This window comes from Ochotona curzoniae, unplaced genomic scaffold (genome assembly GCF_017591425.1).
Source record: "Ochotona curzoniae isolate NIBS_2020 unplaced genomic scaffold, NIBS_Ocur_1.0 contig_66, whole genome shotgun sequence".
NCBI lineage: Eukaryota > Metazoa > Chordata > Mammalia > Lagomorpha > Ochotonidae > Ochotona > Ochotona curzoniae.
The window spans coordinates 17590032-17617199 of NW_024466512.1; the positions used below are offsets into that span (position 1 = coordinate 17590032).

Consider the following 27168-nt stretch of genomic DNA (forward strand, 5'->3'; position numbering starts at 1 on the left):
TAAAAATCGATTAAAAATTATATGTATCATTTAAGTGTACAGTGCAATAAATTATTACTATTGCTTTTAATTTTTTTAATTTTATTTGAAAGGAAAAAAAATTCTTGATTTCCAAATGCCTTTCACTGTTTATGTCTTAACATGTTTGTACCTTCTGGGTCTGGGGCAATGGCTCAATGGCCAAAGCTTCACCTTCCAAGAACCAGGATCCCATACAGGTGCCAGTTCTAATCCCGGCAGCTCCACTTCCCATCCAGCTCCCTGCTGTGGCCTGGGAAAGCAGTTGAGGATGGCCCAAAACCTTGGGACCCTGTACCCGCAAGAGATCAGCTCAGCTCCGATCATTGCAGCTGTTTGGGGAGTGCATCAGCAGATGGAAGATCTTTCTCTCTGTCTCTCCTTCTCTTTGTAAATCTGCCTTTTCAATAAAAACAAACAAGTCTTAAAAAAAAAAAAAAGAAAAGGTCTTTGCACTTCCTGCCATGTCTCCTAAAATGCCATTGTGCTAGATAGTACATTGCTCGGCATACATATCTTTGATTCCCTTAATTGCAAAGCTTTCTTGAGCATCATTTGACATTGTATTTGTTCCGGATCTTATTTTCATGACTCATATCCCTGCTTAAAATTAGTAATGTGTTCATTTACTTTATCATCCCTTCTTCTGCTAAAAGGAAGCTCCATGTGTAAGTATAAATTCCAAGAGTTATACCTTTTCACATGGTGTGCATGCTCATACACACACACACACACACACACACACACACACACACACACACACACAGGTGCTGTGTATGTTTGCAGTAAAGATATTTTCAGTCACATTTGCGCAGGAGAGGAAGCCTTTCATATCCTCTGCTAGTCAGAGCCTAGGCTTTGTCCTCCTAGCTACCTGCTCAAGCTCTATGGCTCCAGTTTAACCTGTCCTCAACAAACCCACAAGGCTCATTAAGATTAAGGGCGGAAAAAACATGAATTGTTGGAAGATAGCTGCATGATGTCTGGGAGTTTTCTGGCCTACCTCCCTTGTTAACTCTGTTGCTGAATCTGTAGTTTCAGTCTGAGCTTTAGAGAACAGGCAGCAGGGTGAGTAGGGGAAATGACAAGGAACTCAAATCACTTTACACAAAATCTGCCAAAGGTACAAGATGGGAAGGGAAACCTTGATCTGCTATAGGCTCAGGCTGTTAAAACCCTCCTCGAGACTTGGAGAACGGTGGCGGAGAGGAGATGAGGAGTGAGTGTAGACTGTGCTTGGAGAGTGACAGTGGCCCTGCAAGCACAGCCTTGTGATTAGAAAAAGAGGTTTTCCAGCAGGGCTGTTAGAAACGTGGAACAAGTTCAAAATCACAGCCCCAAATGGAGTGTCCCTGCTAAAATGTATTCTATAGAAATAAGACATCTACGGTAATTTGGAGCTATATTTTTAGGACTTTTAGACTGATTGCCTGGAGGGCTCAGCTGGGATTTCTTTCCTCTGCAGACTGCATTGTACAATTAGGTAAGGTTTTACAGGTCGTGCTCCACCTGCATTCCGTGCCTCAGGATTGGACCCTCAAGAGGCAGCAGGCAGAGCTAAGCTGAGCCTGTGACAAATCCTGGGCCTCCAGGGAGAGCGCAGTGTTTCATGGAGAGAGGCCCTGGCTTCTTTGGGGATTCATGTTGGCAGTTTTCTCCAGCAGCTGAGCAGGCAGCTGCCCCAGGAGATTCCTGACGCTGCTTTGCACCTCTGCTGTACTGTCTGTGCCTGTAAATGTTATGCGGCATCAGTGCGGGGGTTGGATGCCTCCTATCCAGTGACCTGGTCCATGGGCCTCTCCATTCTTTGCCATTGACTCTTCACTAACAATCTAATTGGTTCCCAGCTCCAGTTCAAAATTAGGCTCTGTGCACGAGTGTGTAAGGGTGTGTGTTTGGAGGAAGAATATGTTGAAGATACTGTTTGAGAAAATACCCAATGCTTTTTTTTTTTATGAAAGCTGTGATCTTTCTTTCTAGTATTACTTTTAGATTAGTAGCCACAGGAATAAAAATAGAAGAAAGATAGGATCTGAAGGCTATAGATACAGAGACTTTGGAGAAAGAAGTAGAATTGGAATCTGATTGACTCTAGTAATCTTTTAAATTGGCTTATTTCATGGAAAGGAGATGTCACATCATTTGGTCCGTTGTCAGTGGCTCTCTGCCATGGTAGAAATGAGTCAGCTGGAAAGCCTTCGTCCAAGCACAGAAAGAGAAGTGCCACACGTTTGTACACAGATGTGAAATCTGATCATCCAAGTCAGAAGAACCAAGAACAGTGACTACCGGAAGCAGCATATCAAGGGTGCGGGGAAGAGATCAATGCTGATCAAAGGGTACAAGTTTTCAGTTCCACAGAAGGACACTTGGTGAGCATCTATGGATTAATTAACTCTAGCAAGCACTTAATGAACACTTGGACTGCCCAAAGATTCTGTTAAAGTAAAATATATAAGAATCAGGAAGAGGACTGGTGTTGTGGCATAGCAGATAGCACCTGCAGCATCAGCTCTATATGTGGAGTCAGTTTCTGTCCAACATCTCTTAGGTGGGCATGACCTGGGTATCTGGGCCCGTGCCACCTGTGTGGGAGACCCAGCTGAAGCTCCTAGCTCCCAGCTTGCGCCTGGTCCAGTCTTGACTGTTGTGAACCAGTGGGTGCAATACTCCATGTCTTCCTCCCTCTCTGTAACTTTCCAATAAGTTAAACTAAATAATTAATTTATTATAGATTAACTAAAATCTTTTAAAAATAAATAAAATTTGGCCTGGTGCAATTGCTCAGTGGCTAAATCCTTGCCTTGCAATTGCTGGGATACCATTTGGGCACTGCTTTGTGTCTCGGCTGTTCCACTTCCCATCCAACTCCCCGCTATGGCCTTGGGAAGCACTAGATCATGGCACAAAGCTTTGCACCTGCATGAGAAATTCCTGGCTCCTGCTTTGGATCAGCTCAGCTCTGACCATTGTAGCCAGTTGGGAAGTGAACCAACAGGATGGGGGATCTTTCTCCTCTCTGTTTAAGTCTGCCTTTCTAATAAAGACCAAATAAATCTTTAAATAAATAATTAAACTAAAAGAAAGAAGCAAATTAAAGCATCTACAGGTACACTGATGGACTTGAGGGCTCTGTGAATTTCCTAAAGTTATATGGAAAGCTCTGTACAATTGTTTTTGTTCTCTTAGATCCCCACACTTTGTGCCTGACCTTGAAATACTGAAGACTAAGAGTTTAGCTGCTCCTAGGTTGCTGGTTGAGGGTTGAGGACGTGCAATGGTGTATGACCATGTGTGAATAACGGCACAAAGTGCACCTTTTAGGAGTACAGACTGCTCCCGCATCCAGTGCGCACTAGCTGCTCATGCATCAGTGACACCACCCTGTATTTTCTGAACATGAAAAAATATGAAAAAGAGAAGTTCACTTAGAATCTGCTGTGCCATGACTCTGGTTTGGAGACAGCTGTGAGAGGATAAATGTGACAGTTATGGCTATTCGTAGGCAGTAAGGATTCAGTATGCATTTGCCAATGAAAGAAAAGGAAGCAGGAAGGCAAAATGGAAAGAAGAAAAAGGTCTACAGAGTGGCCCTTGCCTGGGCCCTGTGTTCACAAGAGCTGCAGATCCCCGCCTGATGTGCTCCACATTTTGGAATTGCCTGATTTCTATCATAACAATTCTCTGCATTGATATTTGATCATTTAACTTTGACAAGTATCCAAAACTGCCAGAGATGAAAGTTTTCAGTGAAAAGAGTGAGGCTGAGTCAGTTAGCATTGTCTTTCACCAAACGTGTGTTAAATTCCTTGAGCAAAGTGATAGAAATAAAACAACCACAGAATATTCTCGTTGTACCAGCTGGGGGCAATCCAGTACCACAAATGGGAGAGTGGAAGGGAGGTGCACTGAACATCTCCTTTCTAACATTGCTGCTAGCACCGGAATTGGTGGGGCTTCTTTTCAGATTAGTGTGTGTGAGCCCTCTGAAAAGCTTAGCGACAGCACAGTGTGGAAATGGCCTACAGAAAACGCCCACTCCTCTCTCAGGACAAATCCTTCGTACTAAGCAAATTGTGGCTCTGGAAGCAGCTGAGCTTCAAGTCTGCAGCTGTGGCTAGCAGTCAACTTTCCAATTGCAGACTGGGTGCTCGCCTGGCCAGGGATGCCCTTCTCCACTGGGTGATGCCCTGCTCCGCTGGGTGATGCCCTGCACGCATGCCATGTGCTTAGGAGTCCCCAAACAGCAGTGCACTTTCCGGAATTCCGTGGGGCCACTCCCAACATTGCTGAGATTATGTGGGTGCTCATCAGCCCCATGTGTTCCTGGCATGGCTGTGTGTCAAACTGCAATGTCTTTCATGACCTAACCAAACAAGCGTGAGCTGATATTACAATCTTTCATCGACATTTCAGATTCTATGCTGGGTTCTAAAGAAGAAGCGAAGAAGTGTTTGTTGTGTTGTGTCCGTGCGGTGTGTCTCTTAGGTTGATGAAACTGTATATATCCCAAGTAAATAAAACAGACTTATGTACAACAAAAATATGTAGTTGTGGGTCATAAAAGAGGAGATCCTGATGTGGTCAGGAAAACATTCATTGGAACAACGGCTTGGCTCCCCTGCTTGCAGCTGCCTTGGCGCCAGCAGGGTGGTGCGTGGTACTGTGCTGGGACCTCTGCCAGGCCCAGGTCTGCCCTTGCTCGTGCCCTTGCTTGTGTGTGAATGTGGTGTTTCTGTGTTTCTTCTTTTACAGGATGTCATCCTTGCTCTTACAGGACATTGTAAAGTTTCTGAAAGCTTTCCGTGAACTCTTCAGGAAGGCCAATCACATAATTCTGTTACTACTGCTGGAAAGTTTTGCTTTCTGTGAAGAGAGGATCTTATTGCGGGCTGCTGGTTTATTTTTCTAGTGTTTTGGCTGACGCTATTTCTGTGTGTCATTGTTGCTCTGCCATGATTCCAACCTATACCAATGTAATCATTGCATCTCTGTAGCTCTCTGAATATTTGCTGCCTGAGAGCTACAGAGCACAATATAAATAATAACAAAGATACATTGGCAATTCTAAAAACTCCAGTTGATATGATTAGAAAGTAATCTTCTTGGGATATGAAAAGAAATGCGAATTCAAATACAAAATGTATTTTTGACAACTCAGTGTAAGAACTATATTAAACAAAATTCATGTAAGATTTGTTATCTTTTTTTCCTTTGTCAAGAGCTGATATCTTAGAAAATTGATCGAGGCTTTTACATATGGATAAACAAGTCTCTTAAATTTTTCATTAAATTTGTTATTATCAGGCTGTTTGTCTACACATATGTCTTTTATATTGAATAATGCTGTTTCAGATGATACCCAAGTACCTACTATGTATGTTGTTGGTTGGTGCTAGGATACTTGTACATGGCAGGCATTTGTTTTCTATATAGCGGAGACTAAGGTCGCAAATGGGTGCTGAGAGACGTAAATTGACTCCTTCAGAGTCTTCCTCGTCAGATCAGCCTTCATTCTTGGATTCGTAGTTTATTCCTCCTCTTCGGTCTTACTTGACTATGTCCCGCGCTGCTCAACCCCTCCTCTTATTCTTTCTTTGTAACTGACATGTTTCAGGTCCTGAAATGCCTTGTTACCTCTTTGCTATCCCGTCTGCAGGTCTCAGTCTAGCCAGTTCTGCTTCAGGTACCATTTTCTCTTTGCAGGCTTCCTTGACCCCAAACTGAATATGTTCACCTTCTAGAAACTAATATTTTATCTCTATGTGTCGTATGGATGTGAAAATATTACGTTTTGTGGTAATTGACAGGAAGATTTCATATTGTCTGCTTGAATCGCAAACTTTGTAATGCCCAGGGACAAATTTCACTGAAAACTTCCACGAAGCTTTCCTCTTATATACAGAGAAGGTACTAAAATATTTGTCACATGCCAAATGGCAAGTAAAAAGTCAGTAGTTTTGAACCAAAACAGGTGGGCCTTTCTTTCTCGCATAGGCTTCACCGCTGTTGTATGTTGTAGTTGGTTCTAAATATTTGTGAAAGCAAGAAAGAGGATTTTGTGAAGGAATGTGTATGTGAGATCCTGGCCTGGATGCATGGGTGGTGGGTGGGGGGATACTCTGAATCAGGACTTTAGGTATTGTGCTTTTTAAATGCTGTCTCTGCTCTTCTCAGCCGTACTGCTCCTTACACCTGCACCTGAAGGTCTCTGAGAATCCCTATACGTCAGGGATTATTGCCAGCAGAGACACGGCTCCAAGCATCATAGTGGCATCAGGTAAGCAGCCTGCCTGCTTTGCTAGCTGTTGTAAGTGCTTTTTTTTTTTTTTTCAAGAAGCACAATATCTGTGCTTGGAACTTCATGAGCGAGCTAGAAGTATTTTTGTGAGGCACCTCAACCACCGACCTGAGGAAGTATGTTAAACAGTGTTGTTCAGAAGCGATGCTGGCAGTGCGAACCATTTTCAGTGCAAACCCTGTTAGAGCCCAAGAAGTTTGGTTTGCTCTCCAAGAAGTTCCTTTAACTAACAGGTGTGTGTTCTTTCCAGGGAATATAGGCTCTGAATTGTCAGACAGTGATATCAGCATGTTTGTCTCTTCAGATGCAGGCAACACTTGGAGACAGGTAAGAAAATATGTGGGATCAAGTTGCTGAAATAGAAATAGCAAAAGAAAAAAATTGTTAAGTTTGGGTCAATTCTGGGAACTTGCAGCACTTCACATAAATTGTAAATCTAGTTATTTGTGCTTATTTTCCTGTTTTAATGCAAGACATTCACAAGTCTTTGATTTGGTTACTATTGTTGCAGTTTAATTTTGGCAGGTCATTTCACAAAGATATTCTGTATTCAGAGCAAGACTCTAAGAAAGTCGTTAAGTGGCAGAGATATCAAAGTTGGATTGAATTTTTCCTGTAACAGAAACCCCCAAATCCTTAAGGCTTTAGCATGTCGGGAACGTGTAGCTTGAAGAGTAAGGATATGTCATGCTAAGCTTCTGCCATAAACTCCCTTTGTCTGAAATTCTGAATGCAGAAAATTCAGCAATAAAGAAGTAGCAGTAACCCAGGTGCTGTCCTGAGGCGTTTAAATCTCATGTGCAAAGGCCAGAGTAATAACCATCACAGTGCATATGTTCACCTGGCAAGAAATGGAATCATTTAAATGATAGAGTCCAACCGAAATGTTCTTCGGAATGAAAACTAGATACCCATAGCTTTTAACACAGGTATTTAATTAAGTTCAGCCACTGTAACAAGATATGTGTCTAACACATGGTTGTAAGACTTCAATAAGTAAGTTTTAATTATCCACTGACAGTTAACTACTATGTAATAGCCAGCACTGCAACTTGAGATCTAATGAACAGGTATTCAGAAGCAAACTGGGTTTAAATTTTGGGAAAAGATGTCAGTGTTCTAGTGAGGTCGCCATCAGTTAGCTACAGACATCTTGTAGGTCGTAGGAGTGATGTTCATATTTTGAAAGAGATAAGGAGGTTTTTAAAGAAGTTTCAGAGTAGTTGATCTTACAAGTTGCAAGAAAATAAGTTGTTCTCAGAAGGCTACCATGGAAAAGAAATAAGCAGGAACCCATGTCTGCCTTCCGGTAACCTCAGTGAAGGGAAGTTCCTAATGCCGTATTCCTGGGGTGCATTTGGCATGTGAGATATAAACAAAGGGGTGAGGTTTTGTCGGTGTAGCAACTCCAGGTGAGACTGTGGCAGTTTGAGAAAAGAGCATGCAACTTTCAGAAACAGGACTTCAGATTTGTTTCCTGCATGTCTGCGTTTGATCTCAGATTGATTGTTCAGAATTTAGAGGTTCAGTGGCACATGTGCCTGAAGATGGCAATTCCATTTGGATTCTGTGGAATCAAAATTAATCCATGAATTAAGCAAGAATATTCTTCTTTAATAATACTTGGATTCTTCAACATAATTGCATCTTGAAAGGGCACCCTAGTGTGCTAAGCCCCAGCTCTGTTCACTACTGTCTGTGTAATTTTAGTTGTCAGTAGGCCAGTCAAAAGCTCAGCTCTTCTCACCTGTAAGAATGAGAAGTTTAATAGTAAACAATCTTTTAAGGTTTCTTTCATCTAGATATGTAATAATATATGGCATCATTAGTAATATACATGACTGCATAGTATTCTTTCCAAAATTCCTTTTTATGCATCTAAAATCATTGATTTAACTCTGTTAGTAAATGTAGCCTACATTGGGAATCATTGTTCTGTATTTCTCAAATACCTGCGAGAGAGGTGTGTGCACTTCCAGAAGCTGATCCTCTGCACCGTGGATGTGGATCTGTGTCTCTGTGTTGTGTTTTCCCCACCTAGATTTTTGAAGAAGAACACAGTGTTTTGTACCTGGATCAAGGAGGCGTCCTGGTTGCTATGAAACACACATCTCTCCCAATCCGACATCTTTGGTAAGGGCACCCAGTAGGTGTGAGATGCACACCTGCTAGCTCTTTACTGCTTCTGCCAGTCTGGGCATCAGACTGTCAAACCAGGACTGTGCTTATAGAAAAATATTGAAGACTACTACAGTATAATTTGTACCTGCTTTACTAAAATATGTTTGCTGCCTGCAACTTTGGAAGAGATGTTTTTAGGAAGGGGAATTAGGGATAGAGAGAAAGGGAAAGGGGTATCTCTCCCCCGAGACAGGAATTGTATCGTGGTTTTCAAATGTGATAATACTCTTGTCAATATTTCATTCATTTGGGAAAATAGCAGCAAAATAAAGTTCATTATCAGGTAATCTCTTTGTACCAACTTTGTTTTTGCCATCACTTCTCCCAGACGTCATCTCCTATAGTTTTTTTTTTTTTAATGTGTCTTCATCAGACACTGCAAAGGAACAAGCTGTTTGCGACAGCCCCCATGTTGTTGTCTCTGATCCTGTTTCCTGATCTTCCATTTTTAAAGTGGCATTCTCTCCTCTGCTGGAGGGTCTTTTGCTGATGAACATGCAAGGCGTATCTTCTCAAACGCTTTCCAATAGACTCAAGCCACTTGAAGGGAAAATGTGGAACAGAAACAAAAGGCTGTGTAAGGAAAAGGCTTCCATAGACAAAGACAGAGCAAAAGCAGAGATCCTATGTGACATAAAGCTGTTTGGATTGCTGTAATGACACACCATGAGTCAACTTGTAAAGGACAAAAATCTATTTCCCCAAGTTTGGGGGATCCAGATGCTGGCAGATTTGGAGTCTGTAGAGAGCTCTGCTTTCTAGTTCCTAGATGAGAACTTCTTACTGTGTCGTCACATGGGTAAAGACACGAGGCTGTATTCTGTTTCATGAGGACATTAAGCCCTTTCAGGAAGACACCAGCCCATAATCAAATCACTCCTGAAAGGATCCACCACTATCCCCTTCAGAGTGGCAATGGAGTTTTAGACATCAGTTTTGGGGGAGGACTAGGCATTCGGAACACATCAGTACCTGTTAGAACATTGGACCTTTCCTGCTCTTAAGAGTCCATCCTTCTGTTTGGATTCACACACCATGGCCAATCAGAATTTCTAGGAGAGTATTAAGTACATGCTGATCACCTTTCAACCTTTTGGCTAAAATCATATGGGAAGGACATCTTGAGTTATCTTTTTCAGTTGCTTAGATGAAGGTCACCTTCATAATGTTTGCAAGTTCGTAACTCTTGAGGCTCAGCTGTGTGGCTCAATGCTACCTAGTATTGTCACATGGAGGTGTGAGCGCTAATGAAACAAGAATTTTAAGAATACTATGACTTATTTTTCAATCCATGTAACACTTGGTGCTATTTCAACACATCTGAATGCCATGGGCTTGATTAACCGGAATGCTACTGTCTAACTGCATTAAGATCATTTATTCACAAGAAAGGCTCACGTGGATAGTGCCCTGGGTACTTTTCAAGCTTTCTCTCTTTCCTTGGTTAATATACTTCCTGTGAAAAGACTTTTTCCCCCCTTTGAGATTTTCTTTACTTTTTCTGTCCATAGGTTGAGTTTTGATGAAGGGAGGTCATGGAACAAATATAGTTTCACATCAATTCCACTTTTTGTGGATGGGGTTCTTGGTGAGCCCGGGGAAGAGACTCTGATCATGACGTAAGTGGAAAGTGATGATGCATAAATCCGGAGGTAAATCTGGAATGGTGTTTTTTATAGTTTAGCCCTTCTGGCTTGCTGCATTGAGGTCTGTAGTTGTTCATAATTTCAGTTCACAAAAGCTGTGAAAGCGTTTCAGCAAAGAGTAAAGAAAAATGTGGGCCACCCCCTTCTTTGATAGTTTTTAGGTGACCCAAACAAAAGGTAACAAAAAAGCAAAAACCTCTTTTGTTAATGCTCAATGAGTTTAGGGAAATTAAAAGGAGTTATTTCAATGGAACATTGAATTGTCCATTTGCAACTTTAACAATAAGTAAACTGAATATGTAGAAGGCTTAGGCATATGAAAATGATTTCATTTTAAGTCAGAGCACAATGCTTGTTAAAAACCCCACAAAGGACTTGATTTTTCCCTGGCTCTTCACCTAACCCAATTGGGAGGCATATTAGGAAAACTATGAGAACAATCTGTTCTCATGAAATCGCATTTGCACTCATTCTTCTGTGGAAACTGATGACCATTAATTTGTGAAGACTTGAATAATGACTCAGCTGCCTGTTGATTTCAGAATATGGACTTTGAATTTGAAATAGGAAACAATGCTATTTCCTTTTCCTGGAAAATTGCACATGAAGCTTTTTAAGCAGTTGGTGACATCATTAATGGAAAACTTAGTCAAAGAGACTAATTGGCACATTTTCTGAACATACTCTCCTCACTTTTTCAGTGACAGAAAAGGACAATAAAATTTTAATATGCCAATAGCTACACTTTTCCTAGGGAAAAATGTACCTAGATTATCAGTTTAGTCTACAGTTTGCTTTTACTTAATGTTTGCATTTGCAAAAAAAGAATAGCTTAAAAGGCTGGTAGAAAGGCCAGTTTGTAGCTTTTTATCCACACCTATGAAAGGCAGTTAAAATGCTCCGTTAAGTTCCTGTGACTCTCCAAGTGAGGAGAGTACAAAGCAAAATGTAGACAAAGTTCTGACTGCTTGATTCTGCTGCTAGCTTTCCCCCATAAACTGGTGGGGATGTAGAATTGCACGAAAACCACAGCAACCATGCATGACAATCTTGAGAACCTTGAAGTTGTAGTGGCATGGCCATCATAGGATCCACGCACGTCAGTGTGGTCACTTTGAAATCATCATTTTGTAATTGTTTTCTAAATACTTTTTCTACACAATTTTTTTCCAACCAATTCCTATTGTAAAATATGTACAGATGATCTTTGGATTCAAGCACCAGGATTCTGGCTCTACCAGTTTGTTCCTTTTTATTAGTTGTATTTTTTTTTTAATTTTTAAAGATTTATTTATTTTTCTTGGAAAGACAACTTTACAGAGAGAAGGAGAGGCAGAGAGAAAGATGGTCCATCCACTAGTTCACTCTCCAGATGGCTGCAATGGCCAGGGTTGGGTCCAAAACTAGGAGCCAGGAGCTTTTTCTAGGTCTCCCATGTGAGTACAGGATTTGAAGGTTTTGAACCATCCTCTGTTGTTTTCCCAGGCCACAAGCAGACAGATGGATGAGAAGTGGAGCAGTTGGGACACTAACTGGCTCCCACATGAAATCCCCATTGATTGAAGGTGGAGGATTATGCAATTTAGCTAGTACATCAGGTCCCTCTACCAGTTATTTCTGGCTAGACTGTGATTTTAACATGTTGATGAAATTCTTTGAGCCTCAAGTTATCTATCTGTGTTGTTGAGCCCATAATATTATTCTCCCCATAAATGTATTTTGAGGATTAAATGATACAAACCCTATAATGTATAAAGCATTACATTTGACTCATAGCATACAGCGAATAGCAGTTAATTGTGGATACAGTTGGTATTGTTATTACTGAGATTATTTTTATCGTCATGAACCCTGTAGAGTGTTTGGACACTTCAGCCACCGCTCCGAATGGCAGTTGGTCAAGGTGGACTACAAGTCCATTTTCGATAGGAGATGTGCCGACGAAGACTACAGACCCTGGCAGTTGCACAGCCAGGTAGGAGGAAGTGAGCTGACCTTTACTGGGAGGTGTGGGAGGTGTCAAAAGCAGACAGGGCCCCAAGGTCAAGGACTCGGGGTTCTTGAGACCAGAATATCTACCTGCTACTTTCTTACATGTGTGAAGTTGCACAGCAGTGAACAAATTCAATATTTGTAGCTGCTTGTGAAGTCATTTCTGTTTTTATTATGCCAGGATATAATGAGATCAAATTCAAATGTGCTTGGCATAAACTTACAGCTCAAATTGAAATACCAACTCAGCACTGGAATCCAAACATCATTTATCTGAGCATGTCATGTGATGGGAAGAAGGGGGATAAAAACATCTTCAATTTTATCTGGCAATGTAAAGAGAGGTGAGACATAAAATAACAAAATTACGCTACGTAAGCAGTGCCAAGTAAAAAGCCTTCTTCCCTGTAGCCTTGATTCTCTGGGATTTCATAGTGCTGCTTGCCTCCCTGCAAGGTACTCTTGGTACAAAATGAAAAAATTTTAATAGGAGATTTTCCTGTACCCTGGACGATCAGTTATTCAGCAGATATAAAAATGCTTGGATGAAATGATTGTTTTTGATTTCCCAATGTAGAGGTCATTCTGTAGGCTACTCCAGGAGTGTGGGGAAATTTCTTGCTGCAGAGTCATCACTGGATTCAGGGAAACATCTTACATTCTAACCCTAGCCTGAGTAAAGAATTTGCATGTGGCTGTGTAATGGAGCCACTTAGAGTGAATTTCCTCCGGAAAGATGGCACATAGTAGATTATGCAAAATCTGCTCTAGTCTTTCCGAAACACAAAGGGATCAGTGTTTGGTCCTCAGCACTGTATTAGCTGGAGACACCCACTTTATTCAGAGGCTCAGCAAGAAAATGATCTCTTCTCATTTACATTGCTGGTATTTTCCTCTGTGGGATGCGTAAGCATTATAATCTTCAAAGCTTTTATTTATTTCATGGAAAAAAAATGAACTTAGCTTTCTGGCTTGTCTGGTAGGCATAAAATCAGTTCTATAAAGTTGTACAGGCAGCAGCATAATAAATCAAGACAAAATGGGTTTTTATACTCGTTAGCAATCCTCTTTCTTCATGTGCTAATAAATGACCAGCTAGGTGAGTCTTCCGTTACAGGAAAGTTACATTTAATTACTGTAGGTTTGTTAGTGGCAGGCTGAGTGTTGCTTATTTGCGTGTCTCATGGCACTGTCCCTAACACCTCCACAAAAAGTCTTAGGATTGTAGCTGCCCTTGCAGTCATGTTCGGTTAGAGAGCTCTAGTCATCACAAAGAATTGCCCTTGGTCCAAAATGGTTCGCTAAGCAAGTTCATGGTACACTAAGGTTTGTGATCGTCTCCCTAAACTGCCTGGGCAAGGAGCTGGGAAAGCCAAGGCTAGGTTGCTGACTGTGATGCTTGTACCCTCACAGGGGGAAGCATGCATAATGGGAGCAAAAAGGATATACAAGAAGCGAAAATCGGAACGGAAGTGTATGCAAGGGAAGTACGCGGGGGCGATGGAGTCTGAGCCCTGCGTCTGCACAGAGGCGGATTTTGACTGGTGAGTCTGCAGTGTCCCCGCAGCATTGCGCAGTATGTCTGATCGATGTGGGTCTTCACGAAGGCTTAGACTAAAGTAATAGTGGTACGCATAGGCCTGATTGACTAACCTCATGTTCTTGTGAAAATGCCTCTTGGGGACTTTATGGTTACTCGCTATGTGCATATAGAAAAATCTGGCAGGTTTTTAGGTTAAAAGGATTGCCATTACTATCCTGTCCTAGTTGGTTGATTGTGTTTTAAATAAAAAAAAAGAGACCAAATGTACCACGGGCTGCGGCAAGGAGCCCTACCGAAAGCAATGCAGGGGCTTCTCGGAGAGCAAAGATGCTTGTGCTCTCGGTGAGGCTTCCTGGCATCACTGGCTCTGCCAATGGAACACTGGCCTTCTACAGCGAGAGAGTTTCTGTGCCTGAATGATTTCTCAGTGCTCCGCTGCCCACAGCTTCTGAGAGCTGTGGAAGACATTTCTGAATTCAATGCCAAGCTGGATTCCCTGACTTAGTAACTGTGACTCTGTGAACTCGATGATAATGAAGACTTTTTCCTTTACCAGAATTAAACAGGTGTAAATAGAAATGCAGAAATATTTGGGGGTGAAGCTGAATTCAGAGTGCTGTGGGGTTCTTCCTGGAACATTTGCAAAGCAGAAAGCTAGCTTGGAGCACGGGCCACTGGGGGAGACCCAGTTCTGTTTTGGATGGATGTTCAGAATTCAGGCTAGGGTGACGAATAAGGAACAGGTGGTGACTGCCCTGTGTAGTCTCCATCTCCTTTTCTCTTGCTCATTTCCTTCACTTGTTTTTTTTTGTATGTATTTTCATTTTAAAATGATTGGTAAATGCATGTGCTATCAACAAACTATTGGGATTTGACATGCATAAAAGCAAAAATCATTCTTTAGCATTTTATATTCTTATTGGTTTATTTGAGAGAGGGAAAGAGAATAAAAACATCTTCTGCCCCTGGTTCACTCTTCAGTGGGCACCAATAGCTGAATCTGGATCAAGATTCAGTTAGGTTTGAGGACCACTTGTCTCCCAGAAGGGTGAAAGAGGCTCTAAATGCTTGGTCAACATTCTGCTATTTTTCCAAGTTCTTTAGCAGGGAGCTCTGTTGAAGATGGAGCACCTGGGTCTCAAATGGGCACTCCAGTATGGTATGCAAGCTTCATGCCTGGTGGCTTAACCAACTGTAGCATAATGCTGGCCCCAGTGTTTGTTTTTTGCTATGTAGTAGTCACATTGTCTATCCTAGAAATAGTAAAGGTTGATATATGGAGATGTCCTCTGCATAAATAGTGTGGAAATAGTCTAGCACACTTAGGAGTCAGACAAAAACAACCCATGGTGGGCTCAGTGCAGGGCTCAATTGGTTAATCCTCTGCCTTCAAGTCTTGGGATTACCTGTGGACACCGGTTCATGTCCCAGCTACTCTAGTTCCCATCCAGCTCCCTGCCTGTGGCCTGGAAAGGCAGCAGAGGGTGACCCAAAGCCTTGGGACCCTGCACCCCTGTGAGAGGCCTGAAAGAAGATCCTGGCTCTTGATTTCAGATCAGTTCAGCTCCAACTATTGCACCCACTTGGGAAGTGAACCAGGGATTGGAAAATCTTTCTCTCTGTGTGTCTATCCTTCTCTCTGTGAATCTGCCTTTCCAATAAAAATAAAGAAATCTGTCTACCTATCTGTCTGTGTAAAACAAGACCCACAGCTCTTCTCTTGTTGATGAACAAGGTACCCAGAGGTCCTGTGCTGTACCTCCTTGGCTGAGCCAGAAAGCATCAGGGCTTCCAGAGGGCCTGTGCTGTACCTCCTTGGCTGAGCCAGACAGCATCAGGGCTTCAGATAAAGTAGCGCTCAGCAGGAAGTCAGCAGGGACCTCCCCAGTCGTGGCTGGTGTTGTAGTCATTGCAGCATCACCTTGTTGCAATGACAAAAAGATTTGTATCCGTACGCTACTTTTACAGGTAAAACTATGATGATAACATTGAAGGCCTTCATCCATGTCACTCTGGAGCTTGACTGTTTCTCATCCATTCTGATCAAGGAGGATTTTCAAAGGGAATTAGAGTTGCACACAGTGACATTTCTGTGACTATACAAAACAGTCATTGTTTTGCAGTAAGCACAGTTACTCTGTGGCAGAAAAACCAAATTGAAAAGCTGAGGTGAAATGTCCCAGTTTTCCGTTTATTCCTGGAAACCTTTGTTTTCCACTCTGTGGACAAGCTGGTCCTTTGTTGTGGTCACTGTCTTTGTTATTGTTCTGCTCTTTCCGTAGGGAGCTCATTCATAGACAAGACACAGGCTATGGGAGGCAACTAGGCCTCTCCCATCTCCCATTCTGTACTCACTGAGCCTTGTTCCAATCATATTCCATGGTGATTGGAGTTGTTAATGCCGCCCCCCCCCACTCTGGTCCCAGGTGAAATGCATTGTAAGAATTAGAAAATGAGGACCCAGCACAGTAGCCTAACAACTGAAGTCCTCGCCTTCTAAGCACCAAGATCCCATATGGGTGCTGTTTCTAATCCCGGCGGCCCCGCTTCCCATCCAACTCCCTGCTTGGGGCCTGGGAAAGCAGTCGACGACCCAAACCCTTGGGACCCTGTACCCATATGGGAGACCTGCAAGAAGCCCCTAGCTCCCAGCTTTGCATCAGCTCAGCTCCAACTGTTGGGTCACTTGGGAAGTGAGTCAGTGGACGGAAGATTTTCCTCTGCATCTTTCCTCCTCTCTGTATATGTGAGTTTCCAATAAAAGTAAAATAAATCTTAAAAAACAAAAAGATTTAGAAAATAAATCAAGAGTTGGTTCATCATAAGATTTCTTAGCCAGTGGGATCTTTTAACTGCATGACTTCTAAAAATATTTTAGGAAGCTCCAGTGATGTCTTTTTTAACTGTAGTTGGAATTTGGCTGATTCTACCTGACTTAGTGTAATGAAAGGTGCTTAGTGTAGCCACCTTTTAGCTTTGCTTTCCCCTGGGCAGTTTGCCAGGTGACCTTGCCTATCCTTCTCCAATACTTCTAAAGTAATTTCCTGCTGTGAACACGAGGTATGCTCTGGGTAGCTGTTCTGAAGTCTTCCTACCCACATCTGGAGCCTGCACCGAATCCACTTGCTAATATCCATAATGCTAAAAGTACCAGCTACTTGGCAACTGGCACCTGAGCTGCAACCGTTTCCCCTTTGCTAACCGTCACGTGCCAGCATCTCACCTGCATGGAACAGATGGGCCAACTCATGCTGTAGCTTGCTGGCTCACCCCATGGATGTGGAAGTGCGATTTGTTGCCATGCTCTGTGTTCAGGCTCATCCTCCAGAGGCCAAGAAAATTAGAACTCTGACTCTGGGGGCAGAAAATAATTTTTTGACTATTTACAAAGTTGACATATATAAAACGGTCTTAACTGGCAGGGCTAACTACCTCGGGCACAACTTTCTTTTGAAAGAATGTGGGAGATACTCCTGAAGGACATTTCCTTGTTGGCTGTGACGTTGAAGCATATGGCTTATACAGAGGGACCTGGCTCAGCTCCACTTGTTACATCCAGGTGTCTTGGAAGAACATTCCAAAGACACCACCAGTAATGAGAATTATGTTACACGAGCTGTGTTCAGTTCTCTGAGAGCTGCCACCACTGCATTGTTCTCTGAGCTAAACCTGAACCAACAGTGTGTATTCTTACGATAACATAATCTCTTCTTTAGGCTTAAACCAACTTTTGTAGCATTATTGGTTTTGCAGGGTATTTTGCGTGGAGGATAATTAAATATTCTTTAAGGAAAAAAAAAAAGATTTCCAATTGGAGAAAGTGATGATTCTGGGAATTTTTGTTAATGGATTGATGAGAGTAAAAGTTGCCTATGGACTAATGAAATTATTCTGTGTACTTCTGTCATTTACTGAATTTTTTTTTTAATCTGTCCTCACCAGTGACTATGGCTATGAGCGACACAGCAACGGGCAGTGCCTGCCAGCCTTCTGGTTCAATCCATCTTCTCTGTCGAAGGACTGCAGCGTGGGAAAGAGTTACCTCAACAGCACCGGGTGAGTCTCCGAGGTCGTGAGCTGGGGGGCCCAGCCTTCGGTGCTTTTGAGCAGCTGAGTACACTCACAGAATCCCTTCAGATCATAGACCAGACTCATTATCTTAAAGTACAATGCATCTGCGTTTGTTCACTTCGATAATGAGGCACATTTTTGCTTGATCAGTGCCAGGTTCTTCTAAGACACCCAGTTCAAGTAAAAGTTGCTTGAGTGAAGATGATGGTCAAATTAATAAAAAAAGAACGTCTTCACTTTTTGACACTTTATTTCTGTTCTGTTTAATCATGTGAGGTGACCTTTTATCTTCGCTACACTCCTGTGAAACAGCCAGATACATGCCTTGCATATTCATCTACTGAGTTATAGAGGTGGAACCTCAAGTCAGTTATGGAGCTCACTGATGGTGGCCAAGTACCCTAGTGTTGCAGGAATGCTTCGCTTTCCAGGGCAAAACTGGACTCTTTAGAGCACATACTATATGATACTTTATGGAACTGGGCTCATATTCACTTATTTTGTGTTTAACATTCTGTGTCATAGGGTATATTGAAGGTTATTTAAGAAATAACTAAGAGGGTCAGCATTTTCCCACAAAAAGAGTTGATATTTATAGATTTAAACATAGTTGTAGATTTTATTGGGTTTCTGATTCAAGAAATATTTTCTGAGCCCTTGGGGGTACTGATTCAGGCAATATACTTAATAGGGCTCTCCCAAGAAAAGAACAGCCAGGATATGTATTTGCATTTGCAAAGATGGCTTGTAAGGAATTGCCTGACTTGACTGTGTAGGCAGAAAATCCCCACAGTCAGAAGACTGGATTACTTTAGAGATCAGGAGAGCTGATGAGCCTTGCATTTTGGATCTGAAATCTTTAAAACCAAGACAGCGATGGTGTAGTACCTATTCAATGACCAACAAATTGGAGAACCAAAATGAGGAGATGTTGCAGTATGGCAGCAATGGAAAACGCCGGTGTCCAGACTGACTGTTGTAAGGCCAAAGTATTACCTTTTGTAGGGGACGTTGTCAGACTTTCAGCATCTTTATTCTTTTCAGTCCTTCCACTGATTGGTTGAGGCTCAATACCCCATCAGGGATGGCAATCTGCATTACTGAATTTATCAATTCTGATGTACTCTCATCTATACTCCCCGTCACAGACCTAACCAGGGGAGCATTTGAGCAAATATTTGGTCACCTTCTTGTCCAGTGAAATTGACACATCAAACTAACCATCATAAGTGCCGTTGAGGAGTTAACACTTGCATATTTAGTTATATCCAACTAAACATGCATAAAGACATTTTAACAGGCCCAGCGAGGTGGCCTAGCAGCTAAAGTCCTAACCTTGAACATGCTGGGATCCCATATGGTCGCAGGTTCTAATCCTGGTGCCCAGCTTCTCATTCAGCTCCCTGCTTGTGGCCTGGGAAAGCAGCTGAAGATGGCACAAAGCCTTGGAACCCTGCACCCACATGGGAGATCCAGAAGAAGCTCCTGGCTCCTGGCTTCACATCAGCTCAGCTCCGGCCATTGTGGCCACTTGGGGAGTGAATCATCTGATGGAAAATATCTCTCTCTCTCTCTCTGTTTCTCTCCCTCTCTCCCCCCCGCCATATGTCAGACTTTCCAATAAAAATAAATACGTTTTTTTAAAAAGACATTTTGGCTAGGCTAGTAATAAAGAAACTTTATAATTATTTAATGTTTAAGACTTATTTATTTTTGTTGAAAAGGCAGGTCAGATTTACAGAAAGAAGGAGACACAGAGACTGAAAGATGTTCCATCTGCTGGTTCACTCCTGAAATGGCCACAGCCAGAGCTGAGCCAATCAGAAATCAGGAGCCTCTTCCAGGTCTCCTACATGGGTACAGGGTCCCAAGGCTTTGATCTGTCCCCTACTGCTTTCCCAGACCACAAACAGGAAGCCAAGTGGGAAGTGGAGCATCCGGGTCACAAACTGATGCTCATATGGGATGCTGATGCTTACAAGGTGAAGAGTTAGCCATTGAGCCGTTGTTCCAAGCCGAAAACTTTGTAGTTTGGAATACGAATGATATGAAATAGTTTTAAAGGTTTTTTTTTTAAAAAAGAATGTGTATTGACAATTTGGGATACAAGTTCAAGGACACGGATGTTCGCTACACAGTTGCCTCTCATTTATGTATCTTTTGAAAATGCCGAATTTAGAAATTAAAAAGGAAGAGAGAGTTGGACAAAGGAAGAAGGGGAGTGGGAGGTAAGAAAGAGAAAGGAAGAAGATAATGAAGGGAGAGAGGTGGAGGGGTAGGCGGGAAGAAGGAAGGGGTGTGAGCAGAGACGAGGGAAGGAGAGCCCCTCCAGTGAACTGCTTCTGCCTGTGGAAGCCTCTTTTCTTCTCAAGCTTCACACTGATGCGGTGCAGGGGATCCACCAGAGTCAGTTACATGTCCGTGAACGTACTTTTACATTTTGAAATTTTCAATATGATTTTTTAAGTCTTTTCATGATACAGATCTACAGGCTCGGTTATTTCCCCGCCCACCCTTCCAAACCTCCCCTCCACCCCCACTACTTTCTCTCGTATTATTGTAATAGTATAGGCCTTCAGCAACGGTCACTGGTCCATCATTCCTCTGTTTAAGTGTATCGTGACAATAGTTTTATTTAAGTTTCATTTGGAGTCCTCGTTTTATTCAGGCATAGAGATGCATACTGCATCTTCACTTCTTGGTTTGTTTCTCTCCCTGTATACAGTTCCTCCAGAGGAATATATGTATATACATGCTTACATGTATAACTATGTACTTGCATTTTGCATGAAGGTTGCCTTATAAAGAAAGCACATGCAATATTTTTCCTTTTTAGGATTAACTTATTTCACTGAGCCTAATGGCCTTTAGTAGTTGGAACCATTTGGTTGCAAACGATAGAATTTCCTTCTTTGTAATGGCTGAGTAGTATTCCACAGAGTAGATGTACCCACATCTTTTTATCCATTCCTCTTCAGCGGGCATCAGGGTTCTTCCCTTGTCTTCCCTACTGTAGATTGTGCTGCTGTAACAGGTCCCTTTACTTCATGTGCAGATTTTATTTCCTTTGGATATAGTCCCCAAAATGGGACAGCTGGGTCACACAAGGGACAATAAATAGCCAAAGCTATCCTTGAAAAATAAAACTAAAGCTGGAGAATTAGAATTCCAGACCTCAAAATGTTGTAAATATTACCAAAATAATATAATCCATTATTTTGGAGAAGGGAAAACGGGACATACAAATAGAATTCAGCTATTTCTGTCATTGATGTGTTGGAGTCCTCGACTTTCTAAAGGAAGGATATGGTGTGATTCATTTCAGTTGTGGTATAAAATATGGTGGAAATACAAAAAAAAAAAACAATTTTTACAGCAATGAGTCAGTAGGATCTTCAACATATATTGATAGGGTAAAAAAATTAAAAGCTGAAGAAGTATTGTTATGAAGACAATCGAATTAAGTGTGATTCTGTAAAGTATGTAGACAGCAATCTAGAATTGTACCATAAAATTTAAATAGGGAAATAAATAAAGTTATAAATGGGGCCTACCACATGGCCCTTACATGATAAAATGCAGGTGTCCTCAGCACTGATTATCACCTATGGGCTTTTCAAGAATGAAGGAAAAAGATGAGAAAGACTGTGTTTGAGGGTGGAGATTCAGTCTGATCTCCAGTTGAAGAGATTCAACAGTGTGCAGCAAGGACAATCATTGGCCCTAAAAGTGGAATGTCTGTTTCTTTCCAATATGTTTTTAGCATTCTGCAAGCACCCCAACCAAACAGGGTAAATTATTGAGGTAAAGGTTGATTAGCTTTGTTATATCACTATGCTACATACATAAATAGCACATCACGTTGTAAACCATAAATACAGATGTTATTTGTTGATTAAAATGAAGCTTAAGTTAATAAAGGGTACAGGGAGATGGAGCTCCGGTGAACCAATTTCCATTGTCTCCTGAATTAACTTTGAATATCATAAACATCTGTAGTCCATCCCCATCTCACCGGAATCATGAAAAGAGGAAAAAAAATTAAATAGAGAAAGCATGCAACAGGAAGGATATCGGTGCTTTTGTTCAGTTTTATTATTATGGAGTAAAACTGTGGCCTTCGTCTTTTTTTCAGGCTACATAAAAGCAAAAGCAAAGGAAGTGTGAGTAAAAAGGAAAAGGTGCCAGAAGCACATCGAGATAGAAGGGAAGAGAAGAGCTGAAATCGGGGTTGTTGAGTAGTAAGACTCTCCTGATGAGCTGTGGGTAGTATCAAAGGCACATTTGCAGAATGTTTCCTTTTTAGTAATTGTACAAAAGCTCCCTTGCCATTACAAAGCAGTTTTCTTCTTGGCTGATTGAAGAGTGCTTTACCAACTAAATGCATCCCAGTAATATTCAAAGCTCGGGTCCAACATGATCACAAGTTGCCTTGCTATTACGAAGGTAACAGTCCCATTTAATACCATATTAAATGCATTATTCATTTATGTAACTCAATTTCCAGGGACAGCTGCTGCGATGAAAATAGAACCATTCTGTAATGCAAAAGGCAGGTGTGTGCTTTCCTTGAGTAAATGAACTCTGCATTTCGGCACAATTTGCTTCCAGATTTCGGGGCCAGGTCTGGGAGGGCTAATACGATGCCATTTTCATCCAAGAAATAAAATGGTTTCAGAATGGTATTTAATGAGCATTTTTTAAAAATTACCTACCGTCTTCTCTGTGGCAGAATCCCAGGAGGATAGGTTCATGCTTTGGGTTTAAACAGAATCCCTGTTGTTGCAGAATTCAGGAAGCCCCAAGGAGGTGATTGGTCACAGCAGCAGCAGCAAACAAATGGATGTTCTATAGGTGATGATGCTGGTGAGCCCAGGCTTCTACAATTACTCATCACGCAGCCACAGGTGTACCTGGAAGTCAAGTGATTTAAAGTCCTAAGCTGCCTTTGGGTTGCATAGGCACCGCTGGAACTCACAGGTGGTTTCTGATGTGCATTTAAACGCATTGCAGTGCCCCCATCATCCTGGGTGGCACTGGCTGTTCTTACTGCTGTTGGCACTTGTGTACTCTTCTCCAACTTCTCCACTTGTTTTGCTTTTCCTCTGTCTCCCACCTGCTCTTGTTTTCTTGTATCATGAGCATACACTCAAAAGCACACAGAATGGATTATTTTTAAAATATCAGAATAATATTAAAAATGCTTGGGCATGGCAATGACCAATCAGACTGAGCAATGATTTGAGCTCTGGAGCATGGGTTTTGAGGACCGCCACCTGCCAGCTGGTAACTTTTAACTACTTAATGGTGAAGAGGAAGGAGGACTTGAAGCTGTGGAGATCAGCAGAGTTCGTGGGTGAGGTGCCTGTCTCCAGGGCACTGGTGGTAATCAGCCAGTCGTGATGCAGGTATTTCAACATTTCGACATGGGCTCCCTGATTACCAACCTTTCCTCTGGGTCAAAAAGAAGCCCGCAAACTGCTTGGATAAAGTTCAGTTACACAAAAGACACACAAAGTTTGGTTTTTTTGTTTTGTTTTGTTAAAGATTTTTTTATTTATTTATTTTTATTGGAAAGGCAGATGTACAGAGAGGAGGAGAGACAGAGAGAAAGATCTTCCATTCGATGGTTCACTCCCCAAGTGGGCGCAAAGGCTGGAGCTGCACCGATCAGGAGCCAGGAGCTCTTCCAGGTCTCCCATGCAGGTGGGTGCAGGGTCCCAAAGCCTTGGGCTGTCCTCGACTGCTTTCCTGGGCCACAGGCAGGGAGCTGGGTGGGAAGCGGGGCTGCCAGGAAACGAACAGGCACCCATATGGGATCCCTGTGCACTCAAGGAGAGAACTTTAACCACTACACCATCGTGCCAGGCCCGACACACAAAGTTTTTAAATCACGAAGTATCTTCATAGCTTGGAAGAAGGACAATCTTATTCTATTTAAAGAGTCAATGTAATGCTATGGTAAAGGAAAGCCCACACAAGTCCTGGCTGTGCGATCAACATTTTAGCATCTATGATTCTTAATTACTTTATCTGTTGATTGAGGATGATAATCGCATGTCCCTTTTTAGTGATGTTTGGCAAATCTGAAATTTGTGAGAACTTAACACAATGAGTAGAACATGATAGCACTGATTACGTGTGATTACTTATTTATTTATGCTATCTTGATGTATTAATCATGGGAATTGTCTTAGAGAAGGAAGGAGGTAAGCTAGTACCTTAAAAGATGGGGATGTTTTAGGCAGCTGAAAGGGCTTGTAGAGGGATGCAACAGCAGAATGAGCAAAAGTCAAGAAGTGCTTTTCAAAGGATAGAAATGATTTGGCTAGAGCAGAACAGAGCCAGAAGAACGGAATCAAGTTAACCTTGCCGGGGTTCTTGTCCAAGGTCACATGATTCGCAATTTATCCTAATGGTTTTCGCAAGCATGAAGGTTGGAAGCAAAGAGGTTCAATAATAAAATTAAATACAAATAATTGGTGACATTCCGTGAGTACTGCTAAGTGTGTACAGTTGGTGCGTATTAATCTGCTTAGATCTTTACCAACCCTATGAGGTGAGTTGATATTTGCACTTGACCTTGTGTTGATGCGTTGCTCCAAGCCGATCTTCAGGGACTTTGTGCACATGCTTCCAGTGTTAAATCCTGACAGTGAGGAGCAGAAGGAAGACCCCGCCTCGTCATAAATGGATTACAAATCTACAATTATGCCTGTCAAGCAAATCTCATCCACTGTCAGTTTTATGAATGAAGTTTTACTGAATCTAAGATAAACTTACTCTTTTGAGTGTCATCCACGTCTACTTTTACGGTGCAGCCACAGAGCTGAATCGTGTGACAAAGATCATGCAGCCCGCAAGGCAGAACAGTTACTGCCTGGGCCTTTCTACAGAACGTTTATGAATCGTTCAAAGGGTGGCAGGTCATCTTTCCTTGCTCCTTGCTGGGCTCTGACAGCTCATACAGGCCAGTGGCCAAGAGAAACGACATATTAGATGCATAAAATTTCACTGTAGACTCCACGGTAAAAAAAAAAGTGAATGAATAAGTAACATTTTACCCAAAATGTCTTAAATGTTCTGAATATTAAAATCACATATTCTAACTTACTATGACTTTAATAAGTTGTGTGGCATAAATGTATAGGATAATTCATTCTCTTCTGTTATATCCAAAACAAGAAATACAAGATCAGGAGGACTGGCTGCATATCCTGCAAATTCTATAATGTGAGGTTTCAAAAGTTTAACCTGTATATCGTATCATAAAGTAGTGAGTGGAATCTACAGTGTTTACCTGAAGTTTTGTGTACTACACTGTCACTGGAGCACCCTTTGTGAGACCTGATGGCACATAGCCATCAGAATCTGTTCTTCCTTGCAATACACGACGACCTTCCTCATCAGTAATTTCACCTTCCATGATTTAAGCTACCTGTGAGCTGAGTTGTCCCCGTCCAGCAATGAGGGGCTTTGTGCATTGAGCCAATAATCATACACATGGACTACTGACTGTTTATTAACAGCGAAAGACTTGTAAAAACGGAATGTCACTTAAGCATGAAGAAGAAAGATCCCAAACAGGATGTGGCTTACGTACTAGTATGCAAGGACGTGGCCAATCAGTAGACAGTGTGTTCTTCTAGCAGGTTGCTAATGTGTAAACAGCGTACAGGAGAAGAAGCACCTCTTCTTAATATTCTATCCAATTCGAGGATCAAGGAGTTCCTACACCCGTGATTTTCTGTCCCAGCGGCTTTAGGCCCTTTGCCCTGAGTTCCCAGAATTTTCCCCTACAGGATTATAGCTGGTTACAGTTTGACAACAGCAAGGTTCCCAGGGTCCTCCTGTCTAATTGTCTCCCTGTACCGAGTAATGTTAAATGCAGAGTTTCAACACAGGTTGTAAGTTTTGAATGGTGTGCCTTTCTGTATGATTAATGAAACATCACGTTGTCCCAGCCTTCCTGTCCAGAATGTGTCTCAGCTGTATGTCCAGGGTCTGTGTTGCATATTCCTTCCATCCATTAGTGATTTAATGGCATGATTAGCAAATCAGACAAAGCAGTTTAGCAATGTCTTTGATAAAATAACCTGTGTGTGGCAGTCAAATGCTACTTCACATCATTTTGTCACTTACCTCATTCGAACTTGTCTCATAAGCACTTTTTATTTTGCATCATCGCAAGAAAATGTAAGTCCTAGTGCAGTATACTTTAAGAGTGAATACTTGGGACCCAGCGTGGTGGCTTAGCAGCAAAAGTCCTCGCCTTGAATGCTCTGGGATCCCATATGGATGCAGGTTCTAATCCCGGCAGCTCCACTTCCCATCCAGCTCCCTGCTTGTGGCCTGGGAAAGCAGTCGAGGACGGCCCAAAGCCTTGGCACCCTGAACCTGTGTGGGAGACCCAGAAGAGGAAATTCCTGGCTCCTGGCTTCAAATTGGCACAAAACCAGTTGTTGAGGTCACTTGGGGAGCAAACCATCAAACAGATCTTCCTCTCTGTCTTCCTTTGTGTATATTTGACTTTGCAATAAAAATAAATCTTAAAAAAAAAGAGTGAATACCTCCATGTGTCTTTTATAATACCATATTGTCATTATGTTATTTTATCATTTGTTATTGTCTTACTATGTTAATGTAAAAATTAAAGTGTCATAGATGTCTAATTACAGGAAAAGTAATATATATATAGGGTTTGGTGCTGTCTACCGTGTCAGACATCCACAGTGATCTTGAAATTTTTCCTCTGTGGATAAGAGGCAGCTATTAGATTATGAATTCTAGTCCTGAAATTGTTTTGGAGTTCAAGTGGATTACTTTCTCAAGATTTACTTATTTCCTTACTTGAATTACAACAAGACAAAACAAAGGAGAGCTCTCCCAGAAGAAGGGAACTCTGCCCTAGTCTCCCACATGGGAACCACGGGCCCGAACGCTTGGGCCATATTCTGCTGCCTTCCAGGTCACATCAGCAGGAAGCTGAGTGTGAAATGAGGCAGGCAGGAACTCAGGGTGGAGCCCGGATGTGGGCTGCCAGCGCTGCAGGCAGCAGATGGCCATGGTAAGCCCAGTGCAGGCCGCACATTCTTTCTGATTCATGAACACTGCTGTCCTGGAACAGATGGCGAGCTGTCCCTTGCCATGCCTTCTTCCCATAGTGTAAATCTGGTTGGAGTCGTGGCTGCTGTGCTTCTGATACACATTCCTTCCGCTGTATCCTTGGAGGCAGCAGTTGATGGCTCAAGTGTTTGGGACTCTGCCAACCCCATGGGAGACAGATGGAGTTTCAGACTCCAGGCTTCAGCCCTTCTCAGCCCTGAAAGTTACGGGTATTTGCAGAGTGAACTAGTGTTTGGAAATGCAATCAGTGTTTCTTTTTCACTCTCTCTGTGTTATTCTCTTCCATTTAA

The 27168-nt window shown here is 42.1% G+C and overlaps 1 protein-coding gene across 6 annotated transcripts in view; it reads left to right on the plus strand.

Moving 5' to 3' along the window:
* SORCS1 (sortilin related VPS10 domain containing receptor 1) overlaps positions 1-27168 on the plus strand; it is a 477983-nt gene that overhangs the window by 386153 nt on the left and 64662 nt on the right. For all 6 annotated transcript variants that reach the window (XM_040992145.1, XM_040992150.1, XM_040992147.1 and 3 more), the window contains exons 11-17: positions 6196-6298; positions 6570-6646; positions 8361-8452; positions 10012-10119; positions 12004-12121; positions 13552-13682; positions 17624-17737. In XM_040992145.1, the coding sequence (XP_040848079.1) occupies positions 6196-6298; positions 6570-6646; positions 8361-8452; positions 10012-10119; positions 12004-12121; positions 13552-13682; positions 17624-17737 (743 nt within the window). The remainder of the gene's footprint in view (positions 1-6195; positions 6299-6569; positions 6647-8360; positions 8453-10011; positions 10120-12003; positions 12122-13551; positions 13683-17623; positions 17738-27168) is intronic.